The sequence below is a fragment of the Zonotrichia albicollis genome, chromosome 4 (assembly GCF_047830755.1).
Source record: "Zonotrichia albicollis isolate bZonAlb1 chromosome 4, bZonAlb1.hap1, whole genome shotgun sequence".
NCBI classification, from domain to species: domain Eukaryota; kingdom Metazoa; phylum Chordata; class Aves; order Passeriformes; family Passerellidae; genus Zonotrichia; species Zonotrichia albicollis.
The window spans coordinates 61,543,385-61,571,063 of NC_133822.1; the positions used below are offsets into that span (position 1 = coordinate 61,543,385).

Genomic DNA, 27,679 nt, shown 5'->3' on the forward strand with positions numbered 1-27,679 from the left:
TCCAGTCTTACCCTGGTATCAGAGATTATTTATTTTTCTTACAAGGTCATTCTCAATATTGCTTGAAAATTTTAGTGCACAGAATTTGACTCAGAAAACATCAACAATAATACTATTTCCAATGCCTCTGTCAAACTCACTGTGGGCTCCTGAAAAATACTTTGTGGCTTTTGCCCCATAGTACTAGCTTGAAGTTTTTGAGGAATATACCAGAATTCATAACACAAAGCTGCAGGGGATTACAGCCAGTTCTGTGTCAGCCCTAATTTTGTGAAAATGGATACAATCAGTTAGCATGGTATAATTTAGTTTCAGGAAAAGTTCAAGCTGGCCCCACTTAAAAGAAATACACATTTAGAAAGAAAGCAAGGTCTTCACACAGCTCTGATATCAGCTAAAGAATAAGGCCACTTAAACTTGGTCCTTTTTTTCCATTAAAAAAAAGGATGAAGGAAACATTGTCAGTTAAGTTTACAAGTCACACATTGCATAACCCAAGACACACTGCTCTCTCTCTCTGACATTCCAGAAGAAGAGATTGCCTCAGCTCATGAGAAGTACTGTAGGTGGTGAGGGTGCACAGCTGTGTACCCTGAAACAGCTCTCACTAGAAGGCAGTGATGGGAACTCTTTTGTGATGGGAAATTTATTCCTGATGTTAGAACCAAAAGAGGAAGCTCCTCCATTATACACATCCACTGCAGCTGAACTGCCATAGGAAGGGAGAAACAATGGTTAAGCAGCAGTACAAAAGCTGCAATAAAAAATGAAAAATTTAGCCACAGTACTGCTGCTTAATGTGCCAGTCCCTTCTATAAAGCAAACACTTTCAAGTTAAGTACAAATGCTTCCAAGCTGCTTTTAAAAATCACACATACTATTTACATATTTACTTTAGTTCATCCCCTAAAGATAGAAAATAAAATTCTCTTGTGCTTTTCAAGGCATACCTGTCTTACACTATCACGTAGTTTTCCTTTGCTGATTACTCAATTTTGATACGGGACTACAAAATAAACTTTTGGAGCACTTGGTATTAGAATAACCAAACAGTTTTAATAAAAATTGATGATGCCATTAAAAAGGCAGAAGATAAAAAAAATTAAAGCTCCTTATTAATGTATTACTAAAATCTGCAATATTCCACCAAGTTTACATAGTCACAGCAACATTGCACTGTTACGAGGACAGTACATTTGTCACAATCTGTTTATTGTCCACATACATTATTTATTAGCCAGTTATCTACAAGTATTATTTACCACAGGCAAACTAAATACTGTGCTTTTAAGAAACCTGCATAGAAATGATTTGATGTTTCTTTTATTTGGACATATTTACAAAAAGAATTTCTATGTGTGTCAGCAATAAATAATCCCAATATTCAAAATGTCAGTGCACATGCACACACTGACAAGATGGCTGCATGCTTTAAAAATAATTTTTACAGTACAGTCTCCTTCATAGCCCTCTCTCTAATAATAGCAGAAAGTGCATTGTCTTCCATATTCTTTTTCCTTTTCTTCTGTTTTGATTTAGTCTTGCTTCTGAGGGATACAGCCTTCCATCTCAACAACTTCTGGCCAGCCTTCATACTTGTTTGTGTCCTTGTTATTTTTTATATGCTATAAATGGAAAATATCAATCTGCTGTTAATGTGAAGTCATTTATCCTTTTGCTTTAACTCATACCTTTAAGACATGTACTCATTTTCAGGCCATGGACAAAGAAAAAACATTATTAACTTCCATGCTTTGAATCAAACATAACAATCTGTAAGTATTCATCATTTAAAGTACCTTGCCCAGAAAAGTGTATGGTAAAAAGTTAAGCCACACAGGGAAAACATTTTCAAATTTTATTATAGATGTTTGCTTAGGAAGAGGGAAGGAAGGAAATGACCAACTGCATTAAAGCATGAACCACTAGGTAAAAATAAACAAGGATACTAAATTTACAAGGCAAAGAAAACAAATAGTGAGATTTCAAAGAACATTTTATTTGTCCACCAAACAACCACCTACAGCCAGGTAAGACATTATTGCCTCCAAGAGTCTGCCACTGTTTCTGCACTTAGTTTCCCCTCCCTTACAAAGCTAGCAAAAGAAAACACATCCTTACTCTGCTAGTACAAAGCTACTTCTACCAGTAATTAAAGGCAACAATGACATGTTGAATTTTAACAGCTAAAGTATGGGAATATATTCTATTTCACAAATTTTGTGATGGCAGCAATTTGAGAGAAGAGCAAAGCTAACAGCTGGGAACACCAACACCTTAACTACCCACTTATCTCTTGGAAGTTCACCATTCTTAGTGCATCTAAAATAGAATAAAACTTGGGCAGCAAGCTTTGAATTCTTCAGGTTAATTTGATTCACTAAAAAGATGAATTATCTAGTTACTGGAATAGTAAGATCTACATCATATATTTTTTTTCTTATTTATGAGTCACCAAAGAATCTTTTTCTTGTATGTTTAAAAGGAGGAAAAGGAAAATACCTGAAAATAAGACTGTGTGCAAGTACTGCAATAGATACCCACCTTGAACAAATGCATGGCACTTATAAAACATGCTGTGACTCTATTAATGCCAGCTGTTAAATTCCAGGAAGTTAAAGAATCACATACCTGTTCAAATGGACTTTTAGTCTTAATTCCTTTCCCACCACAGAAGACCCAGTTGTCCCTGAAGCCAAGGTTAGTGATGGATGTGCTCCCTAATTCAGCGATCAGTCTCCGTGCTTCCTCGTTAAGCCTTGAACAAACCAGAGAAGTTTGTGAACCAGAGTATGTGAATAAAATACATGCCCTTAGAGCTTTCATTGCTCAGTGCACCAGTCTGCTTTGATCCTATTTAATATACCTGGAGTCAGTCAATATTGGGCAAGATCTATCTCTCAGAATCAGGTAAGGCTGGTTCTGGAATCACCTGATGCAAAGAGAGCTGCTCTTCCATACTATAATCTCAAGGAACCAGGATATAAACCTAGCACTACACCAACAAAAGCCAAGAGCCCTCTCCTGTGAGAATCTGTACATCTCAAGTTCTGTTAGCAGTTCTCCAAGCAACTAAAAAAGTCAGCCTTTAAAGTGAACATTGTTTGCAGGCTCAAGCTGAAGTCTAGATGAAGTAAAAGCTATTTTAGATTACAAGAATGAAATTAATATCGGAAGTAACTTCTCATCTGCTTGGGACAGTTAATTCAAAATTCAGAATGCTGCCTCCAGCATGGCTCAGTGCCTGTACACTCCAGTAGGATAATTTTAGCATCTAAAGGAAAACAACTTTGTAGGATAAGATATAATTCCAAAATCTCCAAATAGCAGCTCTTCATTTCTTCCTTTAACTTACTAAATGTGCCTGATTACTAAACAAGGCACAAAGCTTCTGATTACTTCTACCTATTGAGATATGGCTGTATGACTCACTTTAGTCAAAATTATGAAAATTATTAAATACTGTGCAGGTTATTTGCCCAACCCACACGCCAACTTTCTCAAGCATTAGGGCAGCTTGATTCTTCACAATTTTGTTTCCAAGAACTGGCATTAATATTTACTATCAACTACCAGTTGGTAGTTGCAGTATGGTCAGAAAGCAGTAGATCCTGTCTGTCAGCAAGACAAGGCCAAACACAACTTCTTGTTTAGCTGTATTCTATCTGCAAACAAACTTTCAAAATCATCAGCTGTAAATGCTTACTGAAGCAAAACTAACCCTTCTTATTATCTAAAATATCAAAGAAGAAAGGGGAAAAGGTAAAATATAAAGTAACAAAACAAGTGAACAGAACAACAGAGAGAAGATCCAACTTTAGCTATTGCCCCAGTAAATGACTTTCTCCTTTCCTAAAAGCAGTGAATGTAAACACACTGGACCATTTACTGTAAAGACTGCACACTGCAAGTCAGAACTTAGGGAAGCTGCTTCTATATCAAAAATACAGACAAGTTGTAGACAACTAATTGAAACAAACAAGGAAAAAAAACGTACAGACTACATTAACAAAAAAGTTAATTATTAGCAAAACAACAGAGGAAAAGGAAAGAAGTTTCCATTTTCACTGTGAAAAGCAATCCTTTGGATAGGATGACTTAAGTGAGGAGTAGATTGTAGGGCATATTCATCAGTAAATTTTAGTATCTATTGAAACTGACCCAAGTTGTGAAAGCTGGAAGACAATTTTTCAGGAGACCTAAACCCTCTTAGGCTACATCTAGATTAATAAATTGAGTAGCTTTAGGGTGAAACAGTAAAACACTCAGGCCAAAAAATACAAGGCTCACATTAGTAACTTTAAATGTAAGGATACAGGCAAGGCTTGTTGGGAAAGGTCTCTGCCATCCTGTAACCACCAAACTCTGCCTTGGAGTTGATCTGAAGAAAGTGCTGGATGGAACAGACCCTTTCAACCAAAGTATGCTCTCATAATCATGTTCCTATGTCTGGATCTATCTGAATTTACTAGCCTAAGACAGAATGAGCCAACAGCAATAGAAAAATCAGCACACCTACATCTGCTTAGTTTTAGTTGTGCCCAAACCATATCTGCATTATAAAACTAATAAGCAGTTTCAAATCTGTCATCTTGGAAGGACAAAATCTTATTAAAAGTGGTTGTGTGATAATGCAATTTTTCAGTATAAAACAGCATATAAAAGTTTAAGCAACATTTGCTGTTTAAAATCAATTACATACTTGGTTGCACCATCATCATATGTTGCCATTAACACAATTGTTCCATCCTGGATGGTCTTCAGAAATTCAATAAGTGGTGCCACATCTGAAGAGAGAACATAAAACTGTTTAATAATAAGCAACCAAGATTACAAATTTAAACATCTGCAATGTCTTTCAGCAAAGGCATTACTTTTAAGAATATTTGTAAAGATAATATATATAATATTTATATATAGAATATATATAAAATTTGTAAATATGTCCTTATAAAAAGATGCAGACTGAGAGAAAGCTAAAATGCATCTGAGAACTCCTATTTTATAGAAAGAGTTTAATCCTTATTGTGTAAAAACATAACCACTAATGAGAACTACCTTGGGGAACAAGTCTGTTTGATTAACCACACCCTTCCGTCCCACCTCAACTACTTATGTTTCTTTAAAGTTGCACTCTCCTCACAATTATAAAGGTAGAGGTGAAGCATTCCCTTAACTATCACCTTAAAACACACAGCAAATGGAGTCTGGACAAGAAGGAAGAAAAAAAGCACATTTGTTGTTTCTCTCTGACCAGTGTAATTGCACCTACCTCCTCCCCACATGTCAAAGAACTTAGTATCTAATAATTCTCCTGTTTTACCTGAAGGAAAAGAGAAAAAGAAACATTTGATGCCATCAAATATAGCCAAAATTATTTTTCAGATAACATGCCCAACTCCTCTTATGCTCTTTCAGACAAAGTGCTGCAAAAGACACTGGATAAATGAATTATGGTAGCATCTCTTTTATGGAAACAGTGCAGTGGTTTGTGAAAAAGTGCAGGGAAAGATAAAAGGAAAAACGTGAGAAGATCCATGGAAAAGTTGGAGGCCAGGCTGGTTAGGGCTTTAAGCAACCTGGTCCAGTGCAAGGTGTCCCTGCCCATGGCAGGGGGTTGGAGCTGGGTGATCTTAAAGGTCCCTTCAAGCACAGACCATTCTATGATTCTAGGCAAAATTCTGATTTGCTTCAAGTGGAATCTAAAATAAATGAAAACACCCACAGGCTCTAAAACCAACAGAGAATATGCAGTTAATATATCTGCCTTTTTTTAAAGCTGGTTTTGCAAAAATAGATATACTGATAGCTATAGGCTGCCTTTTGTGCCATATGGAAAGTTACAAGGATTAAAATTAGACTCCATGTTTTGTTATAGACTTACTACTGTAATTAGATTTAAACATCCAGAATAAATAGAAAAAAGCAGACAATATAGTATATCTCATTACCTTTTCTTATTATGCTGTCTACAAAGGAGTATTTGATGGAAGGTGGAGTTTTTTTAATATATACATTCATTTAAAGTTTGGAAGACAGAGAGAAAGACTGGAGCTATAAAATACAAACATAGGTATTTTGGTTTTGAATAGATCGAGACAATTCAGGAAAGCAACATAGGATTAGGAAGTATTGTTCAAATTATGCTTTAGATGGTGTAAATCTGAGTGCAATCTGCAAATAATTCATATTGCAGTGAAATGACAAAGTGCTATCTCAGTGCTATAAGGAAACGTTTCCTACACATTAAAGACAAATGTACCAGTGCTGACATTCAGTCCAGCTTTCAAGGTAACACAGCTAAACTTGTTTGGTTTTAATGAAAATTACAAACACAAAACACAATTACTTAACAGGATGCATTTATGGACAAAGTCCATAGACCAAATATACTGATTCAAGTGAGGAAATAATGAACTGGTCTTTGTGTGTAGTAACAAAACTGTTAAAGATGCTAAAGAAGTTTCACTGAAAACAGAGCATCAGAAGAATGCATTCTACAGTATAATTAGTGGTGGCAATACACAAGGTCAAAAGAAGTAGCATGCATCTCATGTCTTTTTCTATTTTTGCATTAGGAATTTACGTGATGTATCAAAAAGACAGTCAGCACCACATTCCACATTACTATTTTTACAATCCATTTTTAGAAACAAAAATGCACCAAGTTTTTCTGCTTTGTAGCAACAAGGTGTCAGTGCCAATATCTGACATTATCTCAGTACAAATAAGCTGAGTACTTCCTTTTCTCCTTGGTGCTTGCCTTTCACCATCCCATAGTATTTCACCTTAAATTTCAGAAACAATTTGAAAATGAAGACAATCTGCCCACTTAAAATGTCACTTACCATTGACCAAGGCCATATTTATTCCTCTGCCAACATTATTTTTTACTCCACTCATTAAACTGCAACAAAATAAATACTTTTAATCAAGCAATCTTCTGATGTGAAATATTTCTGTTTTTTAAATAGGATCAAGTTCTAAGAGAGACATAGTTAAAAGACCACATGTTCATGAGTACTTAACTGAAGCAAAATCTCCTTGAACTAATCTGTGTTCTTAAAGCAGCACTAAATTAAGAATAATACATCAAGTACCCCCAGCTGTATTGATTTAATTCGATTGCTTAATCATGGTTTCAAAGTACATGTGTATATTAAAAGTGCCACAAAAATAGCGATGTTTCTGTAGTTATATTATTAATGTTTTAAAAAATAACCAAATATTAATTTGTGGAGCTCATCACAGGCACATAACCAACATTTTAAGGTTGGGTTTTTTTTGCAAGCACACAATGAACAAAAATGAGTTAATGAGTTTAAAAGCTAACAAATAATGAAAACTCAATCCTGCTGTCCTGTCTGGGAAGTATGAAGAACACAAAATAATCAGAAAAAGAAAAACCTTTTTGCAACTGTGAGTTCACAGAATATCCCTAAAAAAAAGCTACTCAAGAGGAAATGAGTTTTTTTCAGAGCTCTGATATATTCCTTTATACCCTTGAGACAGCTTGTGCATCATCACAAACACAAGAGGCTGCAATGCAACAGCTTCTCACAGGAGGGCAGCCCTTCATTAGTTTTAGAATTCTTCCACGAATTTAGTCTGCAAATTGTGAGCTTTTGAAAAAGAAATAAAACCTCTTATGAGCAATGCAGGAGATATCTAAAATCAATCAAATTTCTTGGTGGATACCGACAGACATGACCAGTTGCCCTCTGAAGGAATTCAGAAAGATGTTTGCCAAGGAAAGCTGGACTTTAGAATCCAATGGCTGTGTATTGAAGTGCCCACTTAGAGGACTTTTTCCAGCAATTACTTTTTTTTCATCACTTTCTTCAGAAAAAGATCTAGTAGAGGATTTTTCTTTTTTTGGACAGAAATAGAAAAACCTCTTCTTGTTTAAACAGTCAGCAAGACATTAAAACAAAAGAGTCAAAAATCCCAAACAAAACAACCCTACAATCCTGAAATTAAAATATTACTTGCATTCCCACAACTTTTAATTGTTGAATCAGCTTAAGTGTTCACAGATATTAAGCTCCCTATATTAAGCAACCAGAATGAGACAGTAGCATGTTTTGTAACACCAGCAGAAATACCAGGCTGAGATTAGATCAGCCTGCCCAAGGTCACCCAGCAAGTCACCAGTAAGAGTGGAAAGGGAAGGAGCAGCCTGTAGCCTGTGGGTGCCCAGGTGAGCCCCTGCTGAGCACCTGCAGCCCCCCAGCTACCCTGGATGCTCTGCTGCAAACTGACTCACACCAGCCAGCAAGCTTGAGCTAAGCCAGCCTTACACAAGAATGCTACTTCATGCTAAAAATAGTCTTCTCTTAAGATCACTTGAGACTAGCCTTACAGTTACTTTGGAGAGTAAAGTGATTTTTTTTAATACATGTGTTATGCTAGTTACTCTATTATGTGGGGTTCTGCTGTTCACAGAGAAGCTTCCATTGGCTCTAGAATTCATTAGCACCAGCTGCTGTATGTGCTATCTGTACTAATATAGTGTGAGCTGAGAAACAGCTAAACTGGAGTAGCAAGTGGAAAGCAAAAGTGTTAAGTGTGGCTGATATTTAAAAAAATCTCCTTCCAACAACACTAACATTATGTCTCTTCTGACATGCCACCTGCAAAATCAAGTGGATTACATTATGTTATAGGAAGCTGCACACTCAGGTTGTTCCTGCTCATTATCACCCAAAGAGGAAAAACACAGTCTAAAAATAAATATTAATATTCCCATTATGGGGGTTTACTGAAAAGTACTCAGTTAAATACTTTATGCACAGTATTACTGATAATACTGTGTCAAAAACATTATTAAAAAGAGGACTTAAAACAAAACTTTGTCTCAAGCAGTTGTTTTCCTCATTTCATAAATGGATAAAGTTTATTAACTTTAGCTACCATCAGCACAGTTAAATAACTATCAATCATTAAAATACTATTTTTCCCTTTTGAAGACAACCTTAGAAGAAAAGTAGAAAATATGTTCTGACATTGGTACTGAGGAAATATGGTTTAAGATTACTTGCAAAAGACAATACAATTATTCACTGAATTGCTATCAGAAGCACCAGGACAAGTTCCTTAGAGACAAGTGTGCATCTGACTTGACAAAGTCTAACCAACCCTTAAGTCTATAAACCTGAAACAAAGTGCAAGCTACCTTGCACGTGTTAAAACAACAGACACTTCTGCATTTACTGCAGAGCATTAAGTGCTTCATCAGAGATAAGGTTATAATGCAATGTGACCTTTTCATGTCACAAACTTTGACATGTGTTAGTTTGCATACTGTTTGCAAAAAAACCCCTAATTTAAACTGCTGATTTTGTGTGCAAGTGATCTAAGTATTTGAAAGAGACACTTAGAAACAACAGGCAAAAATACTTACACATTATCCTCTACACAAATTTTAGGTCCAACTACATTTGCTGCTCCACTTGACATTTTGAATGCAAAATGCTTTTCAGGACAAGCTTTGGAGATCCCACACTTGTATCTTGGAGGTTTTGTAGCTTTCAAAAGGAAATAAACCAAGATTTTAGAGAACACCACACGTAGGCCAACAGACAAATACATTCTGAAGGAACTCCAGGAAGAGAGCAAACACAAACACTATCACATCTGTAGTAACAGAGCAGTTTAAAATAATCTAAGTTCCTGAAGCATCTCATTATTCCAACTACTTGTTGTCACCCTGCCGCTTGCTCTGGCACCATCATCAAAATCCACAAGCCAAAACTACAAAACAGACTTTACCAGAAATTTAGGAAAATCAGGAGAAGAGGAAAATTAGTTTCTGATTGCATTTGAAGTGTAATTAAGACTTTCTGAACTATGAAAATTCATCAGTCTTTCCGTTATTAGCAAAAGCAAGGCACAGCAGTAATACAGGCATATGAATACTCACAGCGTGCAGCTGCATCCAACGCTGATCTAGCTAAAAAGAAAAAAGAAAATTTTACAAGATGTTACTATTAAAGTGTCATCTGCTATATCATATCCTATATATGTAATGTCTTTCTGTACCCCAGAAAAACAGGCTGGTTGAAATGAAGTATCAAATCCACCTGAATATTATGCTGCAATAAAAAACAACTTTTGTGCATTAGCAGAATGAAAGTGATTAAGAATCTCATTCAGAAGCACCGCTTTCATTTATGGCTCTCAGAGAGTTGTGGAGTCAAAAACCCAGAGATTCAAAACCTCTGAGAATTCATGGAGCTCAGGGGATTGAAGTGAAATCAATTCCTTCCTTACAATTTCACTGCGGGGCTGTTTTCACTTAACCGGAAGCCTGCAGTTCAGGTGTATTTCAGGTGTATTTCAACCCAGCCATTCAGGACTCCCTTTCCTGAGATATAAAGAGACACGAGTACCCCACCACACACACATCTGAATGACACCTGAATGACACCTCTGTCTCAGCAATGATTACTAGAGATGTCTCTGCTGACTGCTTCAGATGGCAGCTCATGCTGCAGTAATGCAGAGTTAAAGAACACAAACTCCACCCATGTATCAAACATTGTTTAGGGTTTTTTTGGTAATAAAAAACACCTTGAAAGAAAATTCTGGTTCAAAATAGACTCTGAAATTTGAGATATCTCAACTTCTAATCTTTATCTGCGTAGCACATCTGAAATGTTTTGATTACTGCACATTCAACCTAACACAGCAGCATACCCACACAAGAGAAAAAAACCCTCCAAAACAAGTTCTAAATCTCTTTAGCAGTAGTAAGGCAGAGCACAGATTTCTAGAAACACGATTCAAGTTGCCTAATTTATTACTCTACACTAAGAATGCATTTCCAGTAAACAAAACAAACAAAAAAAAGCAGGTAAAATTCTGTATCCTTGGCAGACAAAAGAATCAAAATTATTATTATTTCATACAGAAAATAATTCAATACATATATTATATGTAAAAAAATAAGCACACATACTAAAGATAAACTCAATTATTAAATTGAAGAGCTCAGGCAAAACTAACATGATATTCTTGATAAAGGCTCAAGTAAATATTAATAAATATCCAGAGAAAACAAAGTCATCACTTACCAAATATGTGTCCTAAGTTTGCATCCATTTTTATTTCAAACACTTGAGATATGACATAAAATGTCAATAAAAATATTGCTATGACTACTACCAACTTTGCAGCACCTGTTAAGAAACAGAAAATGTTTCAAAAAATTATCTGCAAGTGGTAACACTAGTTTACCAAAATTAGCAACATGAGAAATGTGTATTAGATTCTACTCTGGGGAACTCGGAAACAGGATGATCATTTGTGGACCTACTAAACAGGATGGATATTATGGATGGATATTATAATGTAGCAATGTAGGATGTAACTGCACCAATCCACCAGGTTATGCAATGCACTCTGGTTTTAACGCTCTCTACCTTCATGCTTTCTCTGACACTTTAGTACACCAACTCAGCTCAGCAGCCAGGAGAAACCAGACTTCCATGAAAATCCAGCTTCACCAAATGAACTAAGACGATCTACCTGGCTGTTGTCTGAAGGCAAAATTCCCATCTTCCCCATTCCACTTGCATGTTCTTAGCCATGAGTACCTGGTTCCTCACTGTTCACAAATACTGTGTTTCCCCCTGCTCTCAAATGGAGCTACCTCTGTTTTAATATATGGCCCAGACTGAGTGATTAGGGATCTGTTTATGTACTGCAGCTTGGCTACTATGGTCAGTCAGCTCTGAGTGTGACATTAAAAAAACCCAACCAACCAACAAAAAAAAACCCCAAAAAACCAAAACAAAAAACAACAAAAAACCCCCAAACCACCAGCCAACCAGAAACAACCATTCTAATTTACTTTTCAAGAAATGTACATTAATGACCTTCAGAAAGCAAGTTTAATGACTCAAAGCCTATTTTAAAATAAGTAAGAAAAAGCAATACCTCTCCTGTCTCCCTTTTAAGATACTGAAATAGGCAGTTCTAGGTTTTACAGGGCTAAGTTCTGGCAGTGCTGAGCGGCCAAACTACTTCCTGGGAGGAGAGCTGTACACACAACCACAGCAGCTTACATCTGAAATGGAAATGTGATACAGCCACAAACCTCACCATTTTTAGCATAATTTGCAGTACATTTTTACAGAATACTCCACTCTTAACTGACTGTAAAATACTGACTAAAAACACTGACAGAGTACAATTCAGGTGAGGAGGCATCTGATCAACATCCTGCCTTCCTATCTCACCACAGTATATCAAACTGGTTGGAAGAATCAACCTTAAAGCAGGCTTCTTTTTCTCAGATGCCAGCCAAATACTCTAGAAAAAACCAAACTTATATACTCCTGCAGATCTCAGACTGCTGCTGTGACGGGCTGCTCAGAAAATCTTAAAATAGACAGATTACTCAGTCGTGAGAAGGATGAGAGATGCTAATCAATCCTCCCAAAAGGCTGAAAAAAGATAAGTGGATAGAAAAAGAAAAGCAAGATGAAGAAAGATACAAGGGTTTTTTGCTTGTAGTTTGATCTTTTTTGTGTGTGAGAGTACACATTATGATGTAAGAAAACAAAGGTGCAAACCTAGCTTAAAAATATTATGCTGGAATTCCAAAGATCACTGCACTTGAAAGGAAGGAAAACCTGTGCAAGCACAGGAGAAACAGATGAGCAGAACATATGTTAAGAAATGGGGTAAAGTTTTTCAAGCAACACTGCTTAAAGCCACAAGATGGTACCAGATTTTGGAATGTGTCATCTAGCAAGAGGCATTTGGAGAGCATGTTTTAGTATATAGCATGTGAGATGAACAAGAACTCAGTCTGAGGACCAACCATCCCCCCTACCCTGTATTCTGAGCTTTTCAACTGAACTGCAAGTGCTCCCTTCAAAGGAACAGTAAGAAATCTCCTAGGTTCCTTAAGCATTTGAACCAAAACTGGCATGTTTGATACAGGTGAAATATCATGTAGGAATTGTCACATCTACTTTGCAGTTTTAGCAAAAAAAATTGCTGGATGGAAGAGAAAAAAAAAACTTCAACATGTGTGGAAAGTAATTTTCCAGATGAATCAGGTACCCAAAAATTGGAGCATTTTCCAGTTCTTTATCAGATTCACTTTAGCAGACTGCTTCCAGTTATACATATTGTGGTTAATAAAGCAAAATTAGGAGTAGTGACAAAAATTGTATGCATTAACAAGATCTTGGAAAAGGTGCCATTTTCTTCTAGTAGAGGCAACAGTTTCTCCTTCTGCAAAATAACACTGTAACTACTGATAAAAGTGCAATGCACCAGAAACTCAGATTTATTCCATTGCTACACAGGCTATTCTACTGTGACAAAATGTCAAAAAACGTTTTCTTTCAATTTTATATTAGCAAATGTCTTATTTTTACAACCACTATCCCTTCTGTCAAGTAGAATGAGTTTCTTAAAGCCTGTACTACAGTAACTTAACTCTATGAAAAGGCTCTTTAGAGTTTTCAAACTCCCAGCAACTCTTCAGAAAGTTTCAGACACTTAAAACAGCACATAGCAATTTTGGGAAGGTGGGGAAGTGGCTTAAGACAACCATTTGCCATTTCCTTATTTCTTCATCATCTCACAGAAACAGCAGCCAAAATATGTCAAGTCATGGCAGCTTAAGCAGTCACTGCAGATCAGCTACAGCATTTTAACAAGGTGATTGCTCTTCCACCATCCCAGTTCCAAAGCTTCATTAAACACCAATAAAGTAGAACAGCAATGCCTGTTATGCCAGCCAAGTGAAGTGTCCCCTGACAAAGTCTGATGAGGATAACAAACTGAGTGGAAGGAGGCATGTCCAAATGGAGAGCCAACCTGCAGGAACACCTGGATAGGCTGGAAGAATGGGCTAACACTACCAGAGAAGTTCCGCAAGTACAAGTGTAAAGTCTTCCACCACAGAAATCATAATCCAGGAGTAAAGAACAGACTGGAAGCTACCCAGCTGTGGAAAAGGACTAGGGGATTATGGCAGACAACCAACTCAATACAAATGGAGGGTGCTGGCAAAGAAGCCAAGAGGATGCTGGGCTGCATCAACAGGGGTGTCACCAGAAGACAGAAATAAAGTCATTATTCCTCTCTGCGCAGCACTTGTTACACCCCCTTCAGTGTTGGACCTTGCTATTAAAAAAAAAGAAAAAAGACAAAGATGTGGACAATCTAGAGGCAGTCCAACACAAAGATAATCAAAGGACTGGGAAGCCTGCTAGATAAGGAAAGGCTGAGACTGCTGGGTTTGCTCAGCCTTGAGAAAAAACTTACAGGAGAATTTAGTACCATGTTCCAGTATTTCAAGGGTGGCTACAAAAAAGATGGAGGGAGACTCCCTTTTTGCAAGGAATCACATGAAAAACAAGAGGGATAGTGGGTACAAGTTATTGTGAGGAAGATTCCAGTTAGACACTGAAAATTTGTCACAATGTGAACAATCGGCCATTGGAATAATCCCCTCAGGAAGTGGTGGATTCCCCAGCACTGGCCAATTTAAAATCTGGCTGTACAGTGCTGGGCTAGGGCTCAAATTAGAGGAAGTTATAGCAGTATGAAAATTATAGGGCAAAATACAGCTGCTACTTCCTGGATGGAATGCTGTGAGTATGCTCAAAACCTATCCCACAACAATTCCATACATACACAATCTGCAACCTCAAGCATGTGCTAACAGGTGAAGCAGAAACACCTTGGTCAGCCTCTGTTGAAATCAGATGGTATTTGGTAGCTGATAAACCTGCACAGCACCTGTCAGCCAAGGGAGATAGGAGCAGGTATCTTTCTGCTAAACCAGCAACTGTAGTGAAATCACTCTTCTGAGGTTCTTTGTAACTTAATTGTAATATTAACTCACAACATCATTCCAAAGCTACCTGCCTTCAATATATGACCATCCCTCATTGAGCATGAGCTCTATATTTTTATTGATTATATCTCTAACAGTGAAGCAAGAGAATTTTACACCAATGAGTAACAAAAGTATGCATTACCAGAGTCACTCAAGATCCACCCAAATGAAAAGGAATATCATTGAAGGGTCCCTATAACAGGACACAGATTAGTCAGGCACAAGGGTCTCACCTTTCCTGGTGTGCTGACAGACTAATCAAACACTAAAGGTTTGAGGAAATCACCACTTTTCACATGACATCTTGTCTAGACCATGCTTCTGACAAGAAATGTCAGACCAGACATACCTTGAGATCCCTTTTAACATGGTATTCTATAACTCTATAACTTTAAAACCTTATTGTCACAACTTGTTGATGTTGTCCATAGCAGTTGTTTCATAAATGACCAAAGTCTGATTTTACAGAGCATACTTACCTGCTATTCTCATGTTTAGTGTTCAGCAAGCTAATGACACTATGGCATTAAAGCAGCAGCCACCTATGGGAAACAAACAAAAAAAAAAAAAAACAAAACTCAAAACTACTTCACCATAATTACAGCCAAAAAAGCATTTTTGTGATGAGCAGAAAACCCCAATAGTCATTATAATTAATGATGATTGTTCTGAATACCTATTTCTTAACACTCATAGTTAAGGGAAGATTTAAGATGGATTTCTGATGTCTTGGTTTCATTTGTCTCTCCACAAAACAAGTGTTCTGAAAAAACACTAATTTCATCTAATCCCCTATAAATTCAGTTTAACTTTCAGTCCTTCAATTTGTGACCTAAGTACTTATCAGAGCTCTAGCTAAGCAGTCTTTAGTTTCCTAAAGCTATGTGGTAAAAGTCAACAACTCCACCTGCACTCCTTCAAAAGCCTACCTGCTTCTGGGTGCAAGTGTCTATTTGGCAAACAGCATAGCAAACTGTGCTTTGGAGAGAAAAGATTTAAGCATTTTGGTCTCTAGGATACTACAAAAGCTGCATTCAGTGGAATTGAAGAAGGTCAACACTTTAATCTCTGCATTACAGAAATGTAACAACACATTTGTCACTCAAAGATACAGGCAGAGAAATAACATTATGGTCAACGATGACAGAAGCACCAACCCTACTACTCCAATTATTTCAGAACAAACTGAAAACCACTCTAAGCAAACAGTGCCTAAGCATCCACAGGCTTCTTGATAAGAGCATGTCACCACACAGAGTCAAAGTGGGCCACAAACTCCAGAGGCTCTGAACAAAAGCTCCCACCTCCTCCTCCTCCTGCACTGCAGGGTCCAGAGGCCATACCAAACCTGCCCTCCATCCACAGAGCCAGAGCTGCCCCTGGCTCTGCTCCGTGCTCAGGCTCAGCCCTGGTGTGCCCATGCTGCACTGAGCCCGCACATCCAGCTCGACTTCCAACAAGATCCCTGAATCGGGGAATCAGCTACACTAAGGCCACATGTGCAAACACGCCATCAGCTCTCACTCTAATCCAAGCAGCTGTCCCAGACCCCCATCACAAAAGCTGCAGCATCCCTAACCCTCTGCAGTCCTATGCCATGACTTTGAAAACCATCAAAAACATTCCCTTAGAAATTATAACAAAAATTGCTGTCATTAGAAATACAAATTATTTGATGACAAGCACCAAAACACCCACATAGTTCTTTGTGGCCTACACTAGGGAGAAAAAATTGGTATTCTGCAGAAAACCTTTTGCCTTCTCTTATTTCAGTATCTTCAAGTCAGTGATTTGTGTCTTTGCCAAAGACTCAGTCATTTTGCTCTATCCCTTTAAGTTTACAACAAAATGGTCAGGAGAGAAATAAGCAGGAAAAAACCCTGCAAATACAGAAATATTTATTTCCGTTCTATTAGAATTTCAAAATACTTATCACCTAAATTTAAAAGCAGACAAATGTTTTTGAGTGCTAACGTGGCACTGTAAAGGAAATCTCACACATGTTACAGACCATAATTTATCCATTCAGCTGTAGCCACACATATATCCTCATATAATATCTTCCTTCAGTGAAAGCTAGTATTTATCTGTCTTGTAAAAAGGAAAAAAAGAATCTGTCGGGGCAGAAAAACTAATTTCATTTCAAAGTCTGTGAAAAGAGTTATTTTAGGCCTCTTCTTCCAGACACCCAGAAATATATCAATGTTACAATAAACACCGCCTGTACTTTGAACAGCTACAAGCTTGTTTTAAGTCTGCACTGAAAAAAAGAAGTTTCTTTCTTTGTTTTACTCTGAACAAAAACACATCATGAATTCAAAGCATGAAAACAAAATATGAACAAAACCAGAAAGAACAGTCTAAGCGAAACAATCACATGATCACACTGACTGCTTTTATCCCAATATCCCCTTTCACCTGTCTCAGGGATCATTATTTGTTGCAATCAACAAATAAGAACATGCATTATTTAAGTGTGGAATGCATTTTGATTTAGAAAAAGGAAAAATGAGTATGCTGTGCCTCAACCTGAAAGGAATTTCAAAAATGTAGGGATTCTTTTCCTAAATTACAGCACACTGAAAAATCATGAGGTTTGATTTACCAAATAATACAGTAGTGCTACAGTACAGACAAGAGTTGCACAGCACTTTCCAGCAGCAGGAAAATAATTTATGGACATCAAGCCCTTTTCTACACTTATTATCTTGATTGTTTTTTTGAAGTATTTCAAGATAGAATAGGAATAAAACATGATAAGCTGTGAACCCTTATAAATGCTTAGGGACCATTACTCCACATGTTCAGTATCAGACATTACAAAAAAATTGGAGAACTGATTAGAAAATTTGTGTGGAACTTTTAATAGTGCAAATTTTAGGATCATTTAAAAACAAAGAACACAGGATCACAACTAAGCTTGAGCAAGCTCAGATGCACAAAAGCAGTACCAACAACATTCCTTTGATTGCTTTAGAAATGGGCCAAAATAACCCAAACACTATTTTTCTCTTCTTTGATGTAACATTCCATCAAGCAGAGGCAGCAGAATTAGAACCTAAGTATCCTCCTGACTTGTGAGTGCCAAGCAATACAGATAATCATTTATTACTGCACCATTCTGTGTCAGGCAGTACCAAAAGACTCCCCTGTACCACTAATTAGAGCCTGAGGCAGGATGTGCAGCCCACAGCAGGGCTGACAGCAGAGTCCCCACGACTACAGCAGAACCCCACAGAGATGCACGGGCCAAGGAAAACACCACAGAACAGGCAACAGACAACATCAACATCTTCAAGTTGCAGTGTAAAATGGCTGGGTTTGGGAACCATTACGTGATTTAAATATGGATTTTCTTTTCCTTCAGACTGTTTTCTTAGCACAGAACTAAGGCAGTTTTTCAGTCAAGGTCTACAGCTTGGACAGCAGAAAAACCAAAAAATTCTCTTGTGCAGCAGTGCCTCAAAAAGTTATCCACAAAAGAACCTGAACAGGAGGAGACAAGAAATTAGAGGTTATAAATCCTTCTTGAGTGCTGGCCATGCCACTGTCCAGTTCCCTGCACGGAGTTGCACATCCATCCATGCAGAAAAAAATTATTTATGCTGAATACAAACTACTAGGGAGAGGATATATGGAAAGACAGCTCTGAGCTGAGGTTACTGGTTGCTTTTTTTCCGTATCCTTGTGTATCATAATCCCCAAGATAGTCTAAAATGCTCTCCATAGGGCACAGAAAACAGTAGCTTACAAGTAAAAAAAAAAAAAAAGGAAGAGAAAAACAAAGGGCTTTCCCTCATTCTGCTCCACTTGTGTGCTATGACATACTCAACAAAAATACAAAAAAAATTAATAGATAACTCCACAGAGCTACTGCATGTATTTTTGTTCATACCAAAACTAGTTTCAATAAGTAGACCAGCAGATGCTTGCTTTTAAAAGTAACCTGTGTCTCTTGAGGGAATCCTGCTAAGTCCTTCCTGAAGGAAATTTATAACCACTTTTTTAGGAAAATTACAAGCCTACAATCCTTCTAAGCAAATTATCATCAAATTTTGTTAGATGTTATAAAGTTTCTAACACACCAAGACTGAGTCCTTTATGCATTCATGTGTCAGACAGAGTGGTCATCATCCAAGTTTCTCTCCTATATTCATTGTGCAAGAGGAAACTGCATCGAGATAATTGACAAATTAACAGCTCCTATTAATCCTGCCTCACTGACATAACACTGAATGAAAGGCAGATTTCAGTCCCAAATGAATGCAATTCAATTTGGTTAATTCTTTATCAGGCTTTTCTCAACTCTTGTCCAGAGATGGTGCCATGGGACACACTTCAGTGGGGCAGCAGCACAGCCTCTGCCCTACTTACCGTGCAGAAAGCTGTGGCCACTTGCCACAAGCTTTGGTTTAAAGGGGGTTTCAAATACAATTATAATTAATGTTTTGAAGGATGATAATGAAACATGTAGATCAGTTTCCCTGATCCTATAAATAATTCCTATTTAATTCCCAGGATAATAGTATTTCCATTGGCAACCTGGTAAAATGAGTGGATTATGCTTACAAAATGAGCACACAAAAACAAGCAAAGATGAGAGGCAAGAATTTAGAAGGTCAAGATAATTTTGAATTCTGACCTTAGCTGATTAGGAGGAGGTCCCAAAATCAACAATGATATTTAATAAAGCAGAAAGTAATATACTCCAAAATTGACATCAAGTGCAGCAAAATAAGCAGCAGCAATGGAAAAAGAGATTATAGCAGCTCTCTAATATTGGGGTCAACAATGTTGTACTGCCACAAAAGTGTAACTGTTCATTGTGAACTACACTGATAGCACTGCTGTGTATGGAACAAAAAGCAATTACTCTGCTCTGCCTAAATAAACAAAAAATACCCTGCTCTATGTGTTATCTTGACTTTTAACTAGGACCCATGTGCAGTTTTTTTCTAAGTCTATCTCAATGCATAATCCCCAAATGGAAGAATCTAGATAAGAATTACATGACCTAAATAAATCAACTAAGGGATAAAAGAATCAAATCTACTCTGCAAGGAACTGTGAAAAAGAGAAGTCAGGATCAGACATCTTTATCTCTTATCTTCAAGGTGTAATTCTAAATTTTTACAGAAATAAATATATATATTTTTAAAACACTTATATTTATAGCAAATCTAAAATTAATATCAAAGACATTATTACTTTAAATATCTATTTTTATAATTTTAAAAAAATGCTAAGAATAACTGTTCTCAGTACTCCCTGGGCGCTGCTTACCTATTTGTAGTTGTAACATTAAAGAAAAAACAACCTTACAGTTACAAGGATAAATATAAAAATTAAAAGGAGGCTGTAAATCATTATAAAAGTCTAGAAACAGAGTCAATTTTTCTTAACACAGATACAAGTCTACAATATTAAGCCAGCATTTCTACACTATTACATGCAAATCTGTACTCAGGTTATATAATATTAAATGTGTGGCAGCCTGAAATGCTTTGCATTCAGTTCAGGGTGAAACTGTTCCCCCAGATCAGGACTTAAGTGTTTGTACACTTTCTAGCTAGGTCAAATAATGTTATACCCGGTTTTGTATGTATCTGCTATTTGTTAATATGAGCAGCATACACTATACTGCAGTCAAACAAGTATTCAAAATTACTTAGCACCAAAAAAAAAAAAAACAAAAAAAACCAATATTCAAAAAAATCCCCTTCCGAAAAAAAAAGCAACAACAACAACAAAAACAAAAACAAAAAAAAATCACTTGATCTTTTATTTTATTTCCAAGAAACTTCAGCAGATTAGGACATTGTCTTTTGTTGGTGGTTTTGGCTTTTTTTTAGCACGTACATTTTATTCCTGCCAGAGAACAGCAAAAAATCCTTCAAACAAACAAACAAAAAAAATAAGCTTTTCATAACTGGTAAAATATAATCAATGAAACAACAGTGTTTAATCCAGCTTCTGTTGATAAGATATTTCAGTGTGTTATGTTCAAGCAGTTCAGAGCAGTGGTTTTTTTTTACTCAATATTACACAGTGAATTAGATACGTCAAGGACAGCATTAGCATTCTTATGTGACTTCGGGTTTTAAACCAGTGGTTCTGCCAATCTGGATTATATGCCATGGACAAAAGAGCTGAGACACTCAAAATCATTTAAAACTATTTTATTTAAATGCAGGATGCATTTTCTTACCCAGATGATTGCTTACTTTTCTGCTCGGCTATGAATAGTTTTTCCAATATGTTTACAAAATTAATTTAATTTGAGATTAGTGAAGGACACACATGGAAAATAATCATATCTTTTAAAAAGTAAATAGCATAACTCAGTTTTATTGTAAAGTCATGCACCATTTGTGTTTTCTGGAAATACAGGCTATGACCCCAGTGGCTGCTCCCTACAGGCAGCACTCCTACATCCATACAAATCCTCTGAGGTTCTGGCAGAACTCCACATAGGGAAAGTGCTTGTCCACACAGAAAAATTTAGAGACTCAGGAATACATATTTTCTTTTTCCTTTGTGACAAATGGTACCATGAAGTAAAATTATGAATCTCTTATAAAAATGAGACTTCTTATAAGAATCATGTTCTTCCATGTACATATCAAGATTTATCTTGGTATTCTAGATAATGGAATCAGACCCAAAGTGTTTGATTGTAAATACAAGATTTTATTTTACTTCTATCAAAATACATCTACAACAAATGAATGTAGATACATGTAGGAAATTAAACCCAAGTTTATTCCAAAATTATAAATAGATACTCCAGCTACTGTTGCATGTCCTGTGTTGTGACTACCACTTTGTGGTTTCACTTTTAGCAAAGGAAATACACATGAGAAGCAGCATTGTGCTGGAGTGTTTTGAAACTTAACATGCAAAACAAATCTTTCCCAAATGACATGTCAAATCACTGTCCATACAAGCTTTTTGCTAGTGGCATCAAGCCAGTACTTTCACCTTAGGCAACACAGAAACTAGCCAGTCTCAAACACTGAAAAATTCTTCTCAATCCCGAGAAGCTGAGATAAAAGTACTAAGGCATTCATTCTTCCCACAGAGAATGAAACTTAACCCACATTCCTCCTGCAATTAAAACAACAAACCCAAACCAATCCAAGAAAAAAAAAAAGGCAACACAACAAAAAAATTTAGCCTTATAAGCACTCAATCCATACTTTGAAGACTCTTCTCAATCATTACAAAAATTTACTGATCCATATAGTTAAGAATGTGATTTACAGTCCCTAAAATCCACACTATTTATAGGTGATGAAGTAAATCATACAAACATATCATTGCTGCTGACTATCTACTAAAGAGAATCTTAGCTCTGTGTTTCATGGGGTTGGATAATTTCACATATGGAAGTTCAGATAGATAAAGTCATCAAGGACAACTTGCTGAATTTCATTTACCAACTACTTCTCCACTTCATCCCAGCAAAGTACATGCTGATCTCACGAGGAAACTGGGGGAAGGTACTCCCCAGTAACAGCCACAGCATTGTTGGCGTCTCTAGTTCCTCTTGTCCTAAGGAACACTGGAATCCATGCTCCGCTGTGGAGCTCCTTCTCACTGACTCATCTCCCATGTGAGGTAGTATTTGGGTAGGTTCTGGCCTTTGCAGGATGAAAAGAGCGTGTCACTGGCTGAGGAGAGCACAGAGCGGAGAAAGCCCTGCACACCAGCTCTGGGAAGAAGGGCAGCAGCAGGCTCCACACACCATGCCATGCCTACAGGACACTGCTATGGCATCACACTGCATGAGATGCCATGAGACTGCTGCTGGTGCCTGAGAACCTCCATGGGCATGAGGCACCCCGAAACAAAGTGCTCCTGTGGCGCAGACAGGTCTCTGCTCCTGGGCCATAACAGCACTGACCGGCCGTCATTGGTGAGTGATGGGGTGAAACGTACTTGAAAATGGAGAGGAACTCAGTCAGTGACATGATTCGTAAGAGCTCTAGAGTGACTCACCTCTTCCTACTGAAGACACACAAAACAGCCCCAAAACCTGTAGTTTCTAGGTTTCTGAGAAATTAAGATCCACAACCGACATTCTGGCTAGGTGCAATCTTACAGGAACCACTATCAAAACCCTAAGCCATATCTGTGAGGAATAATTTCACAGGGAAAAAAAAAAAACAAACCTAGGGACAATGTGTTCTTTTTATGTATTATATATTTGCATAATTTGTACACTTAATATTTACTGAACAACTGGCATTTATCTGCTAACTAAAATCCAACAGACATTTTCTATCCCTTGAGATGTTATAATCTAAGCATCATCATGAGTGGGGAAATCTAAGATTATGCTGCATAGCAATTCACTGTATGTCATTAACTATGCAGAAATTTACCACATTAGGCACATATAAACTCCTTTGAGGAATGGCATCCCTCAGTGACAGAAGGTGCTTATCACAGTGACCTTACCACTGAGATTATGCACAGCTGACACAAAGATGCTGATATGCAACCACTGCACACTCTAACAACTGATGGAATCCCCTCTGGATCATGCTCTTTTGAGAAATTATCTGTTACAGGAACTCCTTTAATAAACCTCTGCCTGAATCAACCCAAATGCAGTTCCAGAACCATTCACATGTTACCAATACTCAGCTGACCAGCAAGTACACACGCAGCCATGGCAGTTCCATCAACCACCTCCCCCAGAAAGTGAAGGCTGATCCAAAGCAGAATTAAGTGCCAGGCTCAGCAGCTTTCTAGCAGCAGCAATACTAGCAAATACCAGCTTCAACTTTTGTGAAATCATGACTCACCTAACTGATGATACCAAAACAGATCAAAATAAAAAATAAAATAAAAACCTTCGCTCAGAGGAGATGGTTACCTTCTCCTCAGACAAAAGACAGCTGAGGACTGGGTGGGACAAGGGAAGGAAACAAGCCAGTAAGTCTTATGAATAGAGGGGAGGCTGTAATGAATTTCAATGTTAAAATTTTAACTGGACTGTCATGAGAGCTAGCACGTATTTGCACAGGTAAACATACTGTGCAACTTTCTGCCACTAATACTGACTCAACAGCAACATCAAATGCAGGGCAAAGTTTATTCCAGCAGCTCCCTCTCTCCTGATAGTCTTACAGAGGTTCTCCTCAATTCCACATTCTCTTGGCACTGAGGATATGTGAGGCCAAGGCTGGAAAATGCTATGGTGCAGCTCAGTCTGCAGATTAGGATACAAACTATTTTTGTATTATAAAAATATAGTACTGTATATGAGGAGCAAAAATAGTTGAACAATTCCAAAAGAGCAAGTATTGTTCATGTGACAACTTCAGTGTGATTGAATTTCAGAAACCTTGGGTGAAATACCATTTAATAATAGTTATCCACCACTTATTATAAACATCAATGAACTACTGAAGAAGGATAAAATTTTTAAATTTGTGGATAACACCGAGACACAAGCAGATGGAAACAAATTACAGGGCGGGATCAGAGTTACAAATTACCCAGAAAAAAATTCAGTTATTTAACAAAAAAATTCCTAAGGCCCTCTCAGGATGCATATACCCTTGACAAAAGTATGAGAAGGCTGTGCTTGGATTCATGGTCAGTCACAGAATTTTAGATGATGAAGCAAGAAGCCAGGCACACCTATTTATAGGTTACAGATGCTTAATCTAAGAAACACTAGGAAATGAGATTTCAAGCTGCAATACCAGTTCAAAGTTACTTCCTCATCACCCCTCTCTACTGTATACTCATGCCACAAGACCTGAGGCATATATAGCATTAGGAAGCATGAAAATTGATAAGACAGGTGACCTCACCTGCCAGGCTGCTCCAGCTCACGTGATTTTGCTCACTAAGGAAACTACATGTAGTAAAAGAGAATATAACTTTAGTAATAGATTAGAGGACAACTTTCAAGACTGTTTAGAGGCAAAGTGCAGCAGCATTGGGCTGCTAGTTTTTCTCACCCATGTCATGATCTCACTGCAAGACTATTAGGTTTCTGACACTCATGCAAATTACTTTTTTTTGAGAATTTATGTACAATCTTGGTTTTAGAACAACGTGAGGCTTTTCAGATAGATCCTCCTAAACTGCACAACAATTACAATAATTCCAATAGCGTTGACAGCAAAACAATTGTCACAGGCCTAATACAGCTGGCCACTGGCAGGTGAAACATGGAGGTTTACAATAATTATGCCTCAAGTCCTACACAGTCTCAGCAAATTTTAGTGAAAAACCCAGAACCAAACACACATATGACTTATATAATGACTCATGGACATACTGATTAGCAATGTAACTCGAAAGACCTGCAGCCATTACACTCAAATGTCAATTCTCTGACTTCACTGGAACGACAAGTTTAAAAACCAGAACCTAAGTTCTATTTGAATAACAAATACTCTTTGATCAATTTAAATATTTAAGAGCAAGTTGTCTGTGTCCGCTGTGGAATCATTTTATGGACACCTAATCTTCAGGCTGCAATATAATTTGCAAGCAGACAGGTATTTTGGCACAGCATCAATAAATCTTATGATTTTATTGAAAAAATTAAAAATCTGTTTCCTGCATGTTAGTATTTCCTCCCAAATCCTGAAAAACAAACATTCAGGAATTCACTTTTTAAATATTAATTTTCCAAAGTTCCGCTAAAATTTTAGGCTGTGTACATCATCCCTCCCTTCTACAAGCACTAATAGTTCTCAGTTGTAGTCAGTGGCCCAGTGTCCAAGGGACTAGAGCAGTGTGCCTCTGAGGTTGCTATTGGGGTGGTGATCAGACACTGACACAGGTTTGTCAGAGAGCTGGCAGGTAATCCATCTCCGGAAATGCTCAAGGCCAAGTTTGGATGGGGCTTTAAGCAACCTGGTCTAGGGGAAGGTGCCCAGCCCAGGGAGGCTGGAAATATTTTGTCTTTAAGGCGCCTTTTAACCCAAACCATGTTAGGCAGAGCACACATAACCTGAAGCACTCGGACTGCGCTTAGAGGGGATGGGCAGGACCTCGTGGTTCCATGAAACAACGATTATTATCTATTTACTCCGATTATTATCTATTTACTCCGCACTCTCACTGGGTGAAGTGGTCAGGGCTTTTGCAAAGCGATGGAAGCGCCGGCCCGAAACCAACAGGTGCTCCCTCCATGCTGCAGGGATTAGATGCTATTACATGACAATAGCAAGCCATTAGCTTGCGAAGAGCCTACCTGCAGGCTTAAAGCAAGCCACAAAACTCGTTTTGCCACATAAACAACTATGCAAATCAACGGTTCAAAAAGATTTCTTCATACTTAAAAGAAACCCTAAGGGAAAATATGTGCTAATGAAGATATTCATACCTCGAGAAGTTTCGAAAGATTTTAAGAAGAGAAAACAACATGACAGTCATTAGGTAGCTATTTCTGGTGCGGGTCTGTGGTTTTGATACTTTTTCTAAATAACTCCCCAATTAGTATTAAATAAATATTTTGTAAAACAGAGGAGCCGTCAGCGGCGTTCATCAGCAAAGAGCTACCTAATGACTGTCGGGCTCCAAGTCTGTACGGCATAACAGGCCACATGGAATATTAAAATACCTGGTATATGCAAAAGACTTCACCCAAGTCTGGAGTTATTACGTTGTGATTCAAACTCTTTTAAATGTGAGAAAATAGGAAAATAAACAAATCAGGTGAGTTACATAGCCCCTTAGTGGTTCAGCCAAACACGTGACTTAACATATGGTAGCATTTATCTAAGAGGAAAAAAAAAAATTTCTTTATGTTTTCCTACTTCAGCTATTCAGAGGCCAGTAACCAAAGGCACACACAGGCTGTTTCGACAGTATCTCTCTGCAAACACCACATCTAACTTCCTTAGGAATTCAGAGCTGCCCTCTGTAACGATGCATTTTAACTAAGCAAGAGCTGAGCCCTACAACTCATGGACCAGCAGCGTCTGCGGCCCCGTAAGCCACAGAGGGAGCCAAGGGACCACCACCACCGCGTTTCCACCGAGCTGACTTTGATTCGGCGGTAAGGGGCTGCCACGCTGCCAGCGTTTCCCTCATTTCCTTGGACCGGGCCGTCCTGCCGACCCGACCGCCGCCGCCCGCTGCCGCCTCTTCCTCCCTCGCGGCCCCCGCCGGCAGCTCCGGGCGCTCTCCTCCCGCCCCACGGCCGTCCCCCCAACTGGCCCTGAGCCCTTCGCTGGGCTGGGACGGCGGAGGACGGGACGGAGCCCCCGGCCTGCGCCTCGCCCGGCTCTGACCCGCAGCCCCGGCCCACCTCACCCTGCCGGGGCGGGAGGGGATGGGGGAAGGGCCGGGCGGCCCGGGGAAGGGGCTCCGCCGGGGAAAGCCAGCAGCGGAGGCAGGGGCGGGCAGCCGGCAGCCGCCCCGCGCAGAGGAGAGCGATGCGCGCCCGGGCGGCAGGACACGGGCAGGGGCCGCCCCCGCGCAGCCCCGCAGAGAACGCGAGCACCTACCGAGGCTGTGGGGCGCGAACGGGTCGCGCAGCGTCCCCTCGACGGCCGCGCCGCGCAGGCTGCCCCGGCCCGAGCAGGAACCGAGCGGAGCCGCCGCCGCCGCTGCGCAGCCGGAGGAAGGCGCGGAGGGCGCACCCGCCCCCTGCCGGTGGCGGACCGGGCCCGCTCCGCTCCGCCCCGCCCCGCCCCGCCCGCCCCTCCGCCCGCCCCGGGCCGCGGGGGCTGCGCGGGGAGCCCGGGAGCGCCCCGCACTCAGCGCCGCCGAGACAGCGCTCAGCACACCGCGCTCAGCACACCGCGCTCCGCGCAGAGCGCCGCGCCCGCAGCC

The 27,679-nt window shown here is 38.8% G+C and overlaps 1 protein-coding gene across 1 annotated transcript; it reads right to left on the reverse strand.

Moving 5' to 3' along the window:
• Positions 1-27,490, reverse strand: FAM3C (FAM3 metabolism regulating signaling molecule C). Its single transcript, XM_074539961.1, has 10 exons — positions 27,352-27,490; positions 15,346-15,408; positions 11,076-11,180; positions 9,923-9,952; positions 9,404-9,527; positions 6,849-6,907; positions 5,273-5,323; positions 4,703-4,787; positions 2,632-2,758; positions 1-1,625 (listed from the first exon to the last, which is right to left on the reverse strand). Exons 2-10 carry the CDS (start codon positions 15,356-15,358, stop codon positions 1,536-1,538), a joined length of 684 nt encoding a protein of 227 aa, XP_074396062.1. The 5' UTR covers positions 15,359-15,408; positions 27,352-27,490; the 3' UTR covers positions 1-1,535.
• Between the last annotated feature and the right edge of the window lie 189 nt (positions 27,491-27,679).